This window comes from Lepisosteus platostomus, chromosome 2 (genome assembly GCF_059453375.1).
Source record: "Lepisosteus platostomus isolate fLepPlt1 chromosome 2, fLepPlt1.hap1, whole genome shotgun sequence".
Lineage (NCBI taxonomy): Eukaryota > Metazoa > Chordata > Actinopteri > Semionotiformes > Lepisosteidae > Lepisosteus > Lepisosteus platostomus.
The window spans coordinates 69,111,913-69,129,805 of NC_142612.1; the positions used below are offsets into that span (position 1 = coordinate 69,111,913).

The 17,893-nt window shown below is 38.9% G+C and overlaps 1 protein-coding gene across 1 annotated transcript; it reads left to right on the forward strand.

Moving 5' to 3' along the window:
* The first annotated feature begins 708 nt into the window (after positions 1-708).
* Positions 709-17,393, forward strand: klhl6 (kelch-like family member 6). The gene is made up of 7 exons (XM_088615886.1): positions 709-1,168; positions 7,653-7,818; positions 9,650-10,099; positions 11,658-11,895; positions 13,844-14,046; positions 14,735-14,948; positions 15,739-17,393. The coding sequence occupies exons 1-7, from the start codon at positions 909-911 to the stop codon at positions 16,038-16,040; spliced, it is 1,833 nt and encodes a 610-aa protein (XP_088472012.1). The 5' UTR covers positions 709-908; the 3' UTR covers positions 16,041-17,393.
* The last annotated feature ends 500 nt before the right edge of the window (positions 17,394-17,893 follow it).

Consider the following 17,893-nt stretch of genomic DNA (forward strand, 5'->3'; position numbering starts at 1 on the left):
TTTCTGTGTGATCTGTTTTCTCAGGGGGATCCAGGAGAGGCTCTGGCACAGGGTGGGAATGTGCAATTCCAATACTTAATCCTACTCTCAGCCCAAAGTAAACAGGGACTGAATGCATTTGGTTGTAACAGACAATAATGGCAGAGCATGGGAGACAAGCGCAAGAAATTCTTTGTTACAAAAGTTTAAAAAATATGACATTATATAACCTTCCTAACTTAAAGGGTGGGGGATTATGAAGGGCAATATTTAGCTCACTCAGCTCTCAAGTGCCATTCGGAGTTAATTTAAATCTTTGGAATTCTAGTCCATTTTTAGCATCTTTCATGCTTTCTTCTTCCTTAAAGTACCATTTCCTGGCTCCTGCCTGAAGGTCACAGAACAGGCCCTGGGGAACAGAGAGGTACTCGGTCCCCTTCTGAAGAAAAAGTAGCCTGCAACACCAAATGCTGCTCTGGAGCCCTGCGAGTTAGATTTTTTCAAATGAGAGCCTGTAATTTTTGCAGGAGCCCAAAGGATTAAAAAACCTTCAGGCCCCAGGCCTTCTGAAGGGATGCTGAGGGAAGAGTCTGGGAATTCATTATCATGCAGTCACTTTCGAAGTGGAAGTTGTTAAAGACGTAGCCCGGCAATGCGTTTAACTGTCGAAATGGTGTTGAGAAAGTGCAGGGTTTCCTGTTTTGCACCTGCTGGCTATAGATAAGCGAAGCACGTCGTCCTGAACAGGAAATCCACCCCATAGCTGCTCTGTAGCCCAGCAGGAAGGCAGCAAAAAGACGCACACACCACACATATACACGAACACACGACCAAGTCAGAGACCCGAGGCAGGGCAACAGCTGTGGCAGCATGTGTCAGTACCGGGATGAGTTACTGGTGGTGGAGCTTTCCAGTTTTGCGTAAGTGCAATGGAAGGCACAGTGGAAAAGAGCACCGACGTGCCCCTGGGGACCCTGGAGAGCAACCACCATGGTGAGGAGGCAGAGGTGTTGGAGAGATCCTCCGAGGAGAGGGTGAAATTCGATGACTCCGGTCTCTCCTCCCAGCTCCAGAGTGGCCTGGACGCATTACGCTTGGAAAACTCCCTCACGGATGTGACGCTACATGTCGATGACAAGGAATTCCCTTGCCACAGGGTTGTCCTGGCAGCAGCCAGCAACTACTTCAGGTAAGAACCATTCCACAGCTCTGCCACATTGTTATTTAAACCCATCTTCATATGGTAATGGCAGCACAAAGAAGAGAGCTGTTCTACTACCTTCTTCCTTATACTCTTTTCATCATTAGACTTTAAAGGCCCAAGCAAACAGGTCATTTTCACATCGATCAAAGCTTTGTCAACCTTCATGATGACTGAGAATTCCCATGCAAGGAGCCCAATTGATTTCTACAGTATATTGATTTTAGCAAGAGTTTGCCAAGAGAATTAAGAGCACAATTGATTCAAACAAGAGAGAAGTATATGATTATGGTCCCTAGGATTCTGAAAACTGTAAAAGGTTGCATCACTTCATCAGAAAGACTGGAGATAGTTCACACACAGAATTTACCAGAATTCATTAATTTATACTGATTTTGCACAGCACTCTGGACACGATAAGTTATTCTCCACTGCAAGCTGAAAGGCATTTCTTCCCATTATTTGCAAGTAAAGCATCATAATTCATAAATTAAAACTTATCTTCCATCAAGACTGCCAAAAAAACTCAATGATTGTATTGTGAAGGAAGCAGTTTTAGGATTTCTGTTTTAATATAATTCAACTTGTGCATATTCAAACATAATTATTGTTTGTCAACTATATGTATCACTTTAGCCAAGTTCAAAAAGGTAACAGTGATCAACCAATTACTTCAGTTAGATGGAGAAATGTCTGCTTTGACTTGGCACCACCATACTGAATGTAGAAAAAGGCTTGGTGTTACATAGCTGGACTCCACTTTTCTAAATGTGGGACAATCTAGGGCAATTGGTTATGAAATTTACCAGTGTTGGGATAAGAAAAAAGTCTAATGTTGTGTTTGGGTTGTAACTGGTTTAAATCTTTTTTCATTTGGAAAATACTAATTCACAGAGCACAGTGAATTTTAACATAGTCATTTCTGTTTTCCCACACACAACATGCAAGTACAAAATTATTTCCACTGCATCAAACAGGTTTCTAAAATCCATTCTATTCTGTGGTACACTGAACTACAAACAGAAGCGTTAGATTAGCACTCAAAGCATATTTAAAAGTGATGTACTGTATTCTGTGCTTAATGTACACTAGTAGTACATGAAAAGCTAATAAAGGAAAATCTATGCATTATCCCGAACATAGCATTTGCAAAACTTTCAGCTGATATCCCCAATACCTTTTCAACTACTTTTCTTTTCTCCTTTAAAAATTCCCTTTAAAAAATCTGCCCTCCTTGTTGCTGGCCTTCTGTGCTGAAGTGTTAATTACACACTTCTTTTGTGATATACAGTTTTTCACTGTACACCTGAAAGCCTCATAACTGTGAGTGGGATGAGTCTTTAGAAGATTTGTCCCTGAGAACCAATCACTTCCTTTTCAAACATCTTTAACTTCAAACAGAATTCTGCTCTCCAGATAAAGGGCCATAGTGGACAGCTACAAATATCAACAGACTTCTCATTTAAAAATAAAGCCTTTATCTTGTTTAACTGTAGCATGACATGTTGCTATATTATGAATAGTGAATTCAGAGTTTAGGTAGCCAAAGTAGGCACTGAAGTTTTGAAAACAATATTTTTCAGGAAGTACTACAGACAACTTGAGAAATCACAGATAGAGAGGCAAAGGTTATTATAGCTATTACTACAAAATCTTTCTCATCTAGGCAAGATAAACAATCTTTACAAACCGCACCGCTCACAGCTGTTCTTAAGGTGCATGAGTCTGAAGCATGAACAGCTAGATTGTAGTAGAAATATTTTCAAATTCTCACATAAATTGTTTGCTGGAGGAACCACTTATTTAGTGTAGCATTATTTAGTTTATTTATAAATAAACATTGATTTGTCATTTTTATATCATTTAAAGTTTAATTCAAGAAATGTTAGGATAGTATTCAAACAACTGACACACCTCTTTTGGAGGCATTACATATGGTGTTTTTATTATTAATCACTTACTCCTGTTTGTATTTTAATTTTTATAAAACTGAATGTAGCTACGCCCAGGCCCTGTATGATTTTGTCTCACAGCTCCTTAGTAACTTGTTAATACTGTGCTGAATGCCTCCACTCTTAGACTTACATCTTACATGGCTGTTCAACCAGCAAAAGCAGTATGGCCTGACCTGAGAGAAAATCCCAATTACTGAATCCTGTAGAAATACAAAATGCTCACAGGACTATGTATTACTTTAATACTTTCTGTTTTTCCAAAAAGAGCAAAACTGATGTATCTATACATGGGCCACACATACCTAACCTCAAGATGTGTCCTATTTTTACATACACTGTATGCAAAGGTTTAATGGACAGATGACGTTTCAGCGGCAAACTTGGTTTATCCAATTGAGTAATAGGTTTATGAAAGGGTTTTATTTTGAACAAAATAAAAACTTTATGACCCCAGAGAAGACCTTGTTGAGTCAATAGTCAAATTTAGACAGTTGGTACAGAGGATGAATGTAATATAGTTTTCACTCAATCTGTGACACATCTACAGACTTCAGCAGTACCATCCCTGATACCATTAAAGCTCACTGGGGACGGTTCCTTATATTGTAGATAATTTCACAAAAGCAAAGGATAAGGTGAGGAAATATAATGGACAGATATATAGAAGCTGCCATCATTTTACACCCATCTTTTATGCTGCTGTAAGACCAGTTGGCCCGATCAGATTGAGAGGTCAGGGTGTTATTCATTGTACAACAAAAGATCCAGAAGGTGAGTGATGTAGGGACCATTGCCATAGCAAATAACCTTTCCCCATGGGAAGAGTAGTGATAATGAAAACAAAATGGCCTTACGTGTTGCTAGCTGATCCATCGTGTCTTGAAGGATTTATGGAAGTGTCAATCTCCACAGAGAAGAAAAAAAAAACAAAAGAAAGGAGCTTCTAAAATGATTCAAAGATATTTGTTTAGCTGTGTTGGTAAGGCTTTAGCTAAATTTCACTCACACTTTAAGCCAAAACCACACTCAAGGTCAGGGCCACATAAATAGTCTGGGAGACAGCAAACAGATGGCAGCAAGCCTGCTTCCACAGCGCTCTCTTGTGGTCAGGAGGGGAACCAATCTTTCCATCCAGGCATTCACACCATGTGTAAACAAATACCACATTATCATAAAACATTTTTTACCATTGATTTTATCATTCCAATGATGAAACATAAAACACACACAAAAATGTGTATATTTTATGGGTAAATATTGCCGTTATTTGTAACGTTGTGGTGTGAGTATGTGTTTAAAAGGGAGATTTTCCTTTAAAAGACACAGTGCGGGGGAGCAAGGAGGAGGGGCTAACAAAACAAAAGGCAGAGGCCCAGGCTATGTAGTTCTTTTGCAGTTCTTTATTTACCTCCTTTAGTCTCTTTTGGTAGGATGCAACTGTTAATGTACCCCCAATGATGTCATATGTATTCTTGTGTGTATCGTATGTATTCTTGTTGTCGCAGTAAAAAAGGTAAACAAAAGAAGAATTATTTTGCAGAGATCAGAAATGATAGCCCATTTGCTGTCCTAGTGTCGGAGGAAAAACAAATAAAACGGGCTCCTTAATTAAGTTCAATCAGGTAGCTGCGTCAGCATGCGTAGGCTGCAAAGGAAGAAGTAAACAAGTAATTCCATGCTTGAAAAGAAAAGAAAAAAGACATAACGTTTCGGCTGTATTCACACCAGGAAGAAGGTTCCGCAGTCGAAACATTGTCTCTTTTCTTTTCAGCATTGATATAAACCTTTACTTGTTCCTCTGCTCCTTAGTTAATCCACCTCCTGTATCTGACGTTAGACACTAAAATCAAATATATCCTATATTATTACAAACTGTGTCCTAACCTTGTTGTGTGTCAGGTTGTTACACGGAGGAAGACATTTTTTTCCCTGTGAATGTATTATGTTTATTTAATCCAGTGACAAAATGCTTTCTACACTATGTAACAGATTTTCTCTCATATGCATTGCATGGTTATCACTGCCATGTGTGTAATCTTGCACATTCTGTATGCAGAGTACCTTCAGGAATGTAGTGGAAACACATTCATAGCAATAACAGGATTAACTAACTCACGATTCGAGGCAGAAAAGAAAACGTGAAGATGACACTCAGATCCAGTTGAAAACATTTAGACACTTTGAGTACTTCATTTCCTAAATTCCATTGTCATATAACATGACAAATCTGTGCAGATTTGTAAACAATAAAACCTTGGGTTTCACAGCACAGGCTCAATACTCAAGCAAAGCCAGAATGAGCCAGGAAATGCAACTCTTGAGCACAAAACCTTTCTTATTCTTGACACCTTTGCTATTTTTTTTACATTAGATATTTTATTTTGCAAAGAAAATACTTAAACAATAAGTGGATATGAATTGGACCTCATTTAACCCACAAAGGCACAACACATTTAGCAGCTAACATTCATGGGCTTGAAGTTACAAATTTAAAGTCATGAATCAGAGTTTCACATTTACGGCTAACTAACACTCACAATCTCTTCAAAGAGATTTAAAACTCTGATAGAGCAAGCACTGCTAATTCACTGCAAAATGTGATTCTCTTAGGTTTCAGTTCATTTTTAAGGATTACCTAAGAGCAGGATTCAGACAGAAAAGGAAATGGAAAAAGAAACAGAGCAAAATATCTTTGAAGAAGTAGTCAGTGTGAAGCAAAACAAGTCTTAGTCAACTTTGGATGATGCGGAAAGCTTTTATTATTAAACTAGATGAATTGTAAGACTTGGATGCTGTGAGGAGAATATAACTGTTTTGATAAAAGAATGTGATAGCTAGTACCCCATGTTTTAGAAAATGCATTGCAGAAAACTTGAATCTGCTTTTGACCATTTGAAAATAAATCAACCAATTCTATCATATAGTCATGTAGGCCAGTTCTTGTCTGTTCTCTGTGTGCACCATTGTGAAAGCTTAATTACTCTGCCAACAAGAAACATTTAATTTTCTAGCATTTATTCTTAATGTTTTTTGTTTTATGATAAAAATGTTACAAGATTTCTACTTTAAGACATACATGAAGTACTGTATGTTGAGTAGCAAGCTATTATTTATATTGAGCTTAATAACCAGTGCTAGTATGCTTCACTGTATTCAAAAGAGACAACAATAAACAACAAAGATTTTAAGTTAAGAAGTGTATCGTCAAAATCCCCATTTGCTTGGTTGACCTTAGAATTGGTGATGCACAAAGCTAACAATTCTATATAGTACTTGAATCATCATATCCATGTTTAGATAAATCTTCACATACTTCATGTAAACTTGGAATCGTCATTTGGATACAATGATTGGTCATATACAGTATTTTTTACAGATTTACTCATATTCCGCACAGCAATGTGCTTTTGGTACATTTTTAGACAGGCAACATCCACTTAATATTTAAAAATACAAAATATTGTCCTCCTGTAGCAATCGAAGAGGAATAAATGTAATCATCCTTTTTAGTGGTGAGAATGCCCTCTACAGATTATGAACCCTTAAATTAAAAATTCATTCTTTAATATACATTTCAGGTGAGGCACATCTCAACATCTGAAGCTAAATGGATTCACATTTAGCATATTATAGAAACTGAAACTAAATAATCTCCCTTCGAGTTCAACAAAATTTTGTTTGCTTAATCTAAGAGGTTTACGGCACATATGTTTAACTACTAGTAGTGCAAAATCTATATTGAGTTGGGATTAAATTCTGAGAATTCTTTAAATACAGAAAGAAATTGCTGTGTGGCAGGAAAATACCTTCCCAGTCATTTGACACAGTCAAAGGTTTCATTAGTCAGAAAAAAAGACACAAAACAGAAAGATTGACTGATGAAATGTTTAGTTTCATTGCTGTGACCCTTTGTTGTAAAATGTTTTAACATGTTTAGAAATTCTAAACATAATTTAGAAATTATAAAAGATAATTAAAAGTAAACTAAAGTTCTAAGACTATAAGAGGGTTCCTTATAGTATTCCTTATATTAATATTATGCAAATGCAAAGTTATGGTATGTTTTTCATTAAAAGAAAAATGGTAGTAACACCAGGTGTTAACACCAGGAGGTTAAAATTCTTGTTAATAGTCACGTCTCAGGAAATAACCTGTTAAACTATTCTGATTCATAAAATCTCACTAAAATGTCAATTAAAATGTATACAATTGAAAAAACATCAATTATTTAGTACACGATTCAGAGTCTTGAAAATTGCACTAATGTTTTATTTTTTCTTTTGTCAAAAACTGAGTAGACAACTCAATTATGAAGACATATTTCAATGATCTATTCAATAGTATATTTAAAATCATAATCAATGCATAAGAGGAACCTGTTTTTTCTCTATCACCTTTGATATTTTTTGTATTATTATATTTTAATAAAAAAGTGGCCTAGGACAGAACAAAATCAGAATGGCTGTTTTATTCACAGTTCTGTTTGCTTTTAAAAGACCTCTTTCTTGGTTTTCTAGGGCTATGTTCTGTAATGATCTGAAAGAGAAACACGAGGAGAGAATCCTTATTAAAGGTGTGGAAGCAGAAACCATGAAGATTCTCCTGGATTATACCTACACAAGCAAAGTGCTCATTACGAAGCAAAACGTGCAAAAAATTCTTGAAGCTGCAAGCCTGTTCCAGGTGAGGCCTAGCTCAGTGAAGGGAAAAAAATGAAAATCTCTTTGAGACTCTTCAAGAAGAAACACAATTCTTTCTCAAAACATAGGCTAGCAAATTACTTTTTTCTAAGCCTTTCCATATCTTTCACAGACACCAGAGTGTGTCTCACAACTCTAGGACTAAGAGGTAAAAAGCCCCCCCGTGTGCATGGCTGGCTAGCTTGTTCCACTTTCCCACAACCTTCTGTGTAAATAATGCCTCCACGTCTTATTGTTAAAAACTGTACATCATACCGACAGTTTCCACTTGCAAACTCTGGTTTGTATTTCGCTGTTCTCAGCCCAATGCAAGGCAAGACAGGATTGGGAAGCTCGCAAGTTATTTTTCTATACCTCCTGTGAGCAGAGCAAGAGAGCTGCCCTATGGAAAGAAACCAAAATATCTCACACAGAGCTGAGGAAAGAACTTAAGATCCATAGTTAGTCTTGTTTGCCAATCTTACAGCCAAGATTCTGTGCAAGCATATTAAGAACAGTTAGTAACACTTAACTACATCAAAGTTGTGGCTTACTGTATATAGGTGTGCGTAACAGTTTCACTTCTTTGACAAGTGTTGAGAATTTTCTCACAATTACTGTAAACAGGTCGAACCTTTCCCACACATTAAAAATGAAACCACATTTCACACCGTTGTTAGGGTCTTTCTTTGAACTAAAAGAAATAAAAGCTTCTCACACTGTATTTAAGCGCGGTTTAACTTATTTTTTTATATGAAGTGTGTCAGGTGAACTGACAGCTATGGAAGGCGTGTCCTGGACACAGGGTGTGTGAGCTTCACACACACAAGGGGGAAATGTGCCTGGTAAAGTGAGCATAAACATCAAAACATCATTTCACAACAGCATCTAAAAATGCTCTTTTTGTCCAGTCATGTGAAAGACAGCACACAAAAATGGTAGCTCTAAAACATATCTTATTCTTTCAAATACATTCTATGTGATAACTAAGCTTTTATACTTTCCCACCTAAATATTAAGATTTTGCTTGACTACAGATATTTTATTTACCAAGATGTCTATTGATATCAACCAGGTGACAGAAGTTTAGGGAAGTGAAAACTGGTCTTTCTTTGGTGTGCATTCACAGATTTTATTTGTTTCTATTTCTGCATGGTCCCAGGAGGAAAAGAAGGTGCTTGTTTATTTCTCTGATGAGTCACCAGTAATTATTTAAAGACACCAAGATAATTTTAAATGTTTGTGTATTATAGAAACCTGTACTTGCCGTCTACTTAATTTGCCTCCACAGAAGCCAGAAACGTAATTCTAAACTTCTATAGTTCATTCTAACCCGGATACATTTTCTTCAAAATTTGTTCTAGCAGTTCAAACCAGACTTTGAAGTTTTGCTAGGATACATCGTCTGATAATGGGAATATAATAGGTTGCTTGGAAAGCAACAGGTTCCACACGTGCCTTTAGTCCCTTAATTACTCAAAGATCCATTTTACCAAGAGCTTAGGCAAAATCAGCAGAACAGATCTTGGGCCCCTACTGTACTCTACTAAGCAAAATCTCAAGTCTAGAAAGTTTTCCATAACATGCCTTAATTCCCATCTCTGGACCAGTTCGTTCCAAAGTCTGGACCAGTTTGTTCCAAAGAAACGATAAGGGCATGCTTCTTTTCAATTATTCTGATATAAAAATGCAGTTTTTGAGAGGTTTATCCAAAATCTGCTCGACTTCTCGAAAAATACACTTTAGGAATCAGACATAACTGATTTGTAGACCAAATACCACAAGAGATCTGTCCTGCGTTCTTGCTTTCCCCAATACCTTATCCTTTCTCTCAGTTCCTGAGAATGGTGGACGCCTGCGCCAACTTTCTCACAGAAGCTCTCCTGCCAGACAACTGTGTGGGGGTCCTGCGCCTTGCCGACACTCACTCTCTGAGCGGCCTGAAAACGCGCGTCCAGAACTACATCATCCAGACGTTTCCACAAGTGGCGGCCTACGAGGAGTTCCTGGAGCTGCCGGAGGACGTGCTCTGCCACATCCTGCAGAGGGACGATCTGTGCGTGACGGAGGAGGAGCAGGTGTTCGAGACGGTGATGGGCTGGGTGCGGGCGCGGGAGAGCGAGAGGCTGCCCCTGCTGCCCCACGTCCTCCAGCACGTCCGCCTGCCCCTGCTGGACCCCTGGTACTTTGTGGAGAGAGTGGAGGGGGATGGCCTGATTCGGAGGTGCCCTGAGGCCTTCCCCCTCTTGCAGGAGGCACGGATGTATCACCTTTCTGGAAACGAGGTGAGCTGACTTCTAACGAGCTTTCCCGGAGCACCTCGGTGTCTGACTCCCCGCCATCGTAACCTTTTGAATTTTCCTAATTACTTCAATGATTTCCTACACGTACATTTTTTTTTTCAGTCTTGAAAGCCCATTGTTCATAATGTCCATTTCATTTCTTCTGGAAATGAAGCCTTGGTGTCAGCAGGTAAATGTAATAGCTATTTTTTTGCAAAAATGACTCCAAGACGATTTGCAAAAGAGCGTGCAGAGACAGTAGGCCTGCGTGATGACTAATTTTCCGGGTCTGCTTTGACATTTAAATTTACTGCATTTAGCAGCTCAGTCTAAGGGGGGATAGCACTCTTACATAAGGCTCACAGGGTTTACATTAGAACTTCCATCAGAGCTCTTAACTAATTAATCACCTGGTTAATTAGACTCACTTAACACTTCTCATAGGTCATATGTAGGTCATGATTAAAAAAAAACTTTAACTCCTGGAGACCTGGGTTACTGTGACCTTGGTTAACAAGGCTGTTAACATTTAAAACTGAATGCGTGGCTGTTAGTGAGTTGTCTTGTGGGAGAACTACTAGAAGAATGACTAGACTGACGTTTTCTGGCATTGTAGTGAAACCACAGCAGTGTTAAAAAAGTCAGTGTGGTCAGGAGGGGTGTCTGCTTTGAGAAGCACATCACAATGAGAACCGTCACAAGTTGCAGCCATGATAAGTCTTCAAGGTCACAAACATTTTCACATAATTAGTTCAGGGGCAACGCCACTGATCAATTTTAAGCCTAATCTGTCTAAACATTTCTTTACTGTGACAGGTCCTCCATAATGATCATAACAATAAGGCCTCATTTAGAATATTGTGTACAGTCTTGGTCACCACCTAATAGAATCAGCCCAGAGAAGATCAAACTGATAGAATCTGGGGCTTATGGGAATGTACTATCATGACAGATTGAATGGACTGTACTTGAACAGAGAAGACTACCAGAGGACTTGATTCATCCATCCATCCATCTTTCAATCACATCATGCACTGTCGTGTGGGAGTTGGAGCCTATCCTGGCAAGCAATGGCAAGGCAGGGTACACCCTGGATGGGATGCCAGTCCATCAAAGGGTTCACACACAGACACAAACATACATAAAACTCACACCAGATCCAATTTTTCCCTGAAGCCAATTAACTGATCAGGATGTTTTTAGACTCCAGAAACCAGACAACACAGAGAAAACACACAAAAACACTCAGAAAAATTCAAACTCCATCCAGATAGCGACTCAGGTCTGGTAGCAATGCTAACCCCTGTGCCATCAAGCCACCCAGGACCTCATACAATACACAGGTGGCACCACTTTACCCAAAGGGCTGTGGGAGCTCAACTCGGCCATTTTCTTGAAGCAGGATCCCTGACCTGTTTCAGAAAGGAACGGAAGAGATCCTTGTATCAATATACTGTTGTCTACCAAACAGCAGTCTGCTCTCACTTGTTACTTTTCGTATATTCTTCTCAAAAACATTCTCCTTTTGATGAAAACAAATGTGTACTGTATCTTTTTTCAGGTCATTTCAGAGCGCACAAAACCCCGAGTGCAGGAGTTTCAGTCGGAGGTGTTCATGATCATAGGCGGCTGCACAAAGGATGAGAAGTTTGTTTCGGAGGTGACCTGCCTGGACCCCCTGCGCCGGAGTCGCCTGGAGGTGGCCAAGCTGCCAATCACAGAGATGGAGACAGAATCTGAGAACAGGAAATGGGTGGAGTTTGCCTGCATCACTTTCAGGAATGAAGTGTATATATCAGGTATGTCAGTCTTCCAACAACAGGAAAGATCCATAGTTGGCACAGTTGTTATTCTAAAGCATCGAGCGTTCCCTTCTTTGTTTCACTCATTAATCGGAATTCACACTTCCTGTTAGCCACTGGCTCTTGAACACATGAAAAGGTTAGCATTTAACTTGGATCTTTTTATCTATTTTGATATCATACTTCTGGAAAAAGCCTTAGACTTTTTTACTTGGTTCTACCCTTTACAATCAAATGTTTTCCTTCTTTATGCAGAAACCGTTCTATGGCAATTTTCATTTTCTTTTAAGATCGCAGATAATTCTGACAGATCTGTGCTTTATAGTACAAAAACGTAGCTTGTACATATGTGTAAAACATATTAAAATGGTTCCAGAAACCCAGAGCCAGAGCCATATTTACCAGTCTTCTCTAATTGACTCATAATTTTTAATTAAGGACATTTCTGCTAATGGATAGAAAGGATTTGTGACAGATTATCTACATGATCGCTTCATATTGGATAGCTGCATAATTTACCTTAAATTGTTTAGATTAAATTTTCTCTTCACTGACACAAAGACCATTAACAACAGGAGGCAATTCAATCAATTAAGCCAGTTGAAACTACTGTTACTTAGCAAATTAATTCAAGGATCTTATTCAGCTGTTTTTTGAAAGAAGATGGTATTAGTTTTGACTATACCTAGAGTATTTGATTTTGAAACCTTGAATGTTTGGATCAACTCGCCTTGGAATTTTCCCTGTTCAAGATTGAAAAGATTCACCTCTTTAAGTCTAACAGAGTAGGGCATTCTCTTAAGCCAGGGAATGTAGTGGTTTGCTCAAGTCTCAACTCATTCCAGAGCAGCAATATTTTTCTTGCAACATGCTTGCCAAAACTGTACACAATATTGCAGATGTGGTCTTACTAGTGCATTATACTATTTTAGCATGATGTCCCTTGATTTAAATACACTTGTAACAAGCGTATATTCCCTAATGTTTTGTTTGCCATTTTATTGCTTCTCCATTTTGTGTAGACATTATACGTTTCATGTTAAATGATGGGTCAAACTCCTATCTTTTTTATAAGTATCATTTCCTAGTTCAGTTTCTGATTTTGTATCTATAGATTATGTTTTTGTTACCAACATGTAGTATTTATAATCTTTATTCCACCCTGATATGCATCCCACACCAATAGTATATCGAAGATAAGACTCAGGGGAGATTTCGAGATATAGCATGAGGATGTGGTTTAGGGTCTTTGTATTTGTTTGTTTTCTTTAGTTCAGGAAATGAAACTTTCCTGCCAGTTGCTTCCTCTGAGAAAACAATACAACACGCTTCTCTCAGAGGTGGGTGTTTTAAGCACAAAATGATACGGGCAGCAAAGAGACACATGAATACTGCTAGTTCCTAGGGAGTGATATCGCCTGGCAGCACCGTTACACCACTGGGTTGGGCTGGTCTGTTGTCTGCCCTGTTGTAGATTGGGTCTCAGAGGTACACTGCAGCAGCCATCCACTCGCAGACAACCAGAGCCTACGCCTGCAAGCAGTCCTCCCTCACCTCTCTTGAACATAGCCAGTTCACCAAAGGCCATGGAGAAAGGAACCATTTATAACTAAAGCACCTGGGAGACACTTGCATGAACACAGGGAGACCCAGCTTCACACCCACCAGCAGCCAGGTCTGGAATCCAACCCAGAGCCCTGCAGCATCAGTAACGGCCATGCCAGTATCACTCAGGCTTGAATGTGGGAATGCGAGAATCCTCTGTGTAGAGGGTTACAGATAGATACACATTGACGGTTTTTATGCCCTGAAACATGGTTCCAGTAGGTTGAGCAACAATCAATGATTCAGCACAGTGGAGAGTTTAAACGAAACCGCTTATTGAAATGTAAGTTCCTTCTTTCGTTCATTAGTTCCGTCATGAACATATTTAGCCTTCTTGCAGGTGGGAAGGAGACCCAGCATGAAGCATGGAAGTATAACGCCTCCCTGAACAAGTGGATCCAAATTGAATACCTTAATACGGGCCGCTGGAGACACAAAATGGCTGTCCTGGGAGGGAAAGTCTATGTGATAGGTGGCTTCGATGGCATTCAGAGGCTGAACAGCATGGAAACATATGACCCCTTTCATAACTGCTGGACTGAGGTAATGCTCTTTTTTTCTTTCACAAGCTCGGTTTGGCAAGGTGACAACTCTCCCCTGACGTTTACCCATCTGCTGTGAAAGTCCCTGAATTTCAGGAAAATAGCAGTTATCACTCACACATACTCCCACCCCCTTTAGAAGTCTAAAAAATACAAGGAGGATTAGTAAAATGCATATTTCTCACTGATTACTTTTCTTTTTCACAAAAAAAGTATACAAATACTAGAGTCATGCTACTGTATCTATCACTGCTGCAGGATAAAAAGTGACCAGAATGAATATACTTCTACAAGGAAAAAAACACAGAAAGCAGGCTAGGTTTGGGTAAAACATGCTGGTTTAAACAAGTTTGAACCGCGACATGGTAAGCCTTTTACAGGACTATATAGAAGAAAGGTCATACATTCTGAGTATCATTACCAAAAGAAAAAGATCCCAACTTTGTGGTTTCATATTGTATAAATTAAAAACTACTCTCTCAATGCACTAGTCCATCTGAAGCAGGGAATTACTTCGGCTTTCAAAAAACTGATCTTCAAAATGAAGCACCAGTGCAAAAAGTACTCCCTCTACTGTAGGCTGTAGATACTTTGTTCAATAGAACAGCTCAGGAGAGAAAGCAAAACTCTGTTCTCACCCTGTGCATAGGCTTTAGGATTGATCAGAACATTTCTGTATTTCTTCACAGGCAGCCCCATTGATACTGAATGTGAGCTCCTTTGCAGCTACAAGTTACAACAAGAAACTGTACGTGATTGGAGGGGGTCCAAATGGCAAATTGGCCACAGACAAAACACAGTGCTTTGACCCTTCAACAAATAAATGGACCTTCAAGTCACCTATGCCTACTGAGGCTAAGTGCACAAATGCTGTGACCTTCAAGGACCACATCTATGTAGTCGGTTGGTTTTATATGGCACTTCTTTTAAACACCAAAGGAAAAGGATGGATTTAACTGTCACTGTAACAAGGCGTGCATGTAGCAGTACTAGTATTGAAGTTTGGTAGGCCTAGAGTTTTAAAATCAATGCCCTTTTATGGTGACTGAGAACTCTGTGCTATAAGATGTACTCTGTTTGTAACAGTAGGATCTTGGCTAGCACCAGCTGAATTCAATCTTGGGCCTGCTCATTCATGCCTACCAAAATGTCCCCCTTAATTCAGTGAAGTAATTTTTCACAATTCTGTTCTGCTGCTGCATAATGACTGCCCTATATGTAAAAGTACTTTGGGATCCTTTTTGAAGAAAAATACTTTGTAAATCCAAGGAATAAATACTATTAACCTTTCTTAACAGAAGCTAGGCAAGCCCAGGCCTAAGCTAGAAAAATAAAAGACTCATTAATTTAAGTTTTTGTTTTAAATCAACATTCAGGAATGCACTCATAATGATTGTAAATGGACTAAAACAAAGGAAATATGTCCTGCTGTGCAGATATTGTTTTTCCTCCCTCAAGTTGGTGGCATCAATTAACAGGTCACTCCAGGTTCTAGAGTTTACCATGGCAATTTCAATTAAAAGGATGACACACACAGAAGTTAGCGTACAGGTTCTTGCCCTTTTCCAAGCCATTTGGCAAGTGTAGCAAATGTAATGAGGTATTGGGAAAAGAATAAGATCCTAGGTGTAAAAGCCGAGTCTACCAAAGCACAATATCAATCTGTTCTCCTATTTCTCCACTTTTTTCCAAGGTGGTGCAATGAAGGCTCTGTACTGCTACAGCCCCCTAGAGGACTCCTGGAGCTTAGTCACAAGGTTCAGCCACGAGAGAGCGAGCTGTGGCATCGCCGCCTGCAGCAACAAGCTCTTCATCACGGGGGGCCGGGACGAGAAGAACGAGGTTATCGCCACGGTGCTGTGCTGGGACCCCGAACTGCAGAAGCTCACTGAAGAGTGCGTTCTGCCTCGCGGAGTGTCTCACCACGGCAGCGTGACCCTCCGGAAGTCCTACACCCACATCCGCAGGATCGTGCCCGGAGCTGTTTCCGTATAAACTTCATATGCAGTCCGATTCGGGAAACTGACTTTTCAAAAGCTCCGCAAACAGTGCGCAAAACGTACTTTACCTCGAATTCCTCTTTACCTCAGATTGACACATAATGCCATGTTAACTGCAAAGGATCAGAAGCATGTTGCCCCCGTTCTTAGGGTATCTCAATATAATAGACGTTCACCCTTTGTGAACCCTTGAAATGGAAACAATCCTAGTTCTACGGAAAACGTCTGAAGATTTATTTGACATGTATGCTTTTTTTTTTAAAAAAAACTACAAAGTATGAGATTTATCACACTTGTCAAAGTTCATGCTTTCTGTGGACCGCTGAAAAACAGCTCAGCTAAGCAGACTTCCCTACTTCCGATTGCCTTCCCTCCTTTATGTTACTGTGTGGCGACAAGTAACTGACATATGGTAGGAGTCAAATAGATGTTGGACCCTAAACGAATGGGGTAACTAACTGATTCCAGGCATAAAAGATTGGCTTTTACCATCGTTTTATATTTCAGTTACTGAAGCTCAAAGTATAGTCTGTTCCCCTGTCACAGCTGTATTTACCATACTGATTATGGTTTTCAGGCAAAAGATAAGTTGCAATCATAGCCTTACTAACAAAAATAATGAAATCTGATTTAGCTAGCAATCCATCAACAACACTGTATTTTAAGGTCTTTCAGTATTCACCTGTATTTTTTTTTATAATTAAGTTTAATTGCTGGCCTAGTTACAAAGGTTAATCATTTTAAAGTCAATAATTCCCCAAACATTTGTCATCTGTGCTAAAGTGGTAGAAAACTGTTCCTCACAGGCCAGGATCATTGGTCAATTTTCATTATATATGACTTGATAAACAAATATGTAACATGATCAATTAAAGGATACCAACTAATTGAGAAAAGAACGATCGAAAAGCACACCTTCAATACACTATGAGAAATGGAATCACTTACCTTATCTGTACCATCTGGCCTGTAGGCAGGAAATTTCAGATTTGTATGTATTTTCCTTATCTAAACATAGTGGATAAATATTGACCTACAGTGCATGTCTGAAGTGTTCTCCAATATGTAACTACAAGCAGACTTGAATTGTGATTTGCTTTGTACCAAGGCTGAAATCTCTAATCCCCTCATAAATATAAACTGTCATATTCATTCACCCTAACATTTTTCAGATGTGCCACTGTGCATTGCCCTAAAGATTATATATTTGGCATGTTGTTTTATATTTTTCAATTTCTGGGAATTAACAGAGAGCCACTAGCATTTTCTCAGATGACTAGAACAGATTGGATGTCAAAGATGGTCAGAAGTCTTAGATTTAAATAAATTATATTTTGTAAAGAAAAAATTGTTTTGTTCATTTAAACATACTGCAAGATTATGCAAATATAAGAAAACTTTAAACCAAACAATGCAAAATTGTTCTCATCTAGTCTAACCATGGTCTGCAGACTACTTTCTTTACAAAAATGCTTTCTACTTTTGAGACACACCTCTATGAAATTGAATACCTTATTTCTCAGATAGCACAGTTCTCCAGTCACAGGTGGAGCACTGAGCCACTGCTACCAACTGTCTACCCCAATGAAAGATGGCAAAACTGAACCATACATGCAAATTGATTCTAGGAGAATACAAAGCACCTTAAGTATGAGCCTTTCAATTGCATTTTTTTAAAACTTACTGTAGATGTAATACAACGATAGAACTTGTACATTATATAGAGAAAACCAGTTAATATGGTTCATTGAACTTTTGTTTTTTCATATCTGAAATCAATTTGATGTTGCTCAGGCTGAGTGGTCTCAATGGCTTAAAAAAGGCTGCTGTTTTGTACCACCAGCTGTG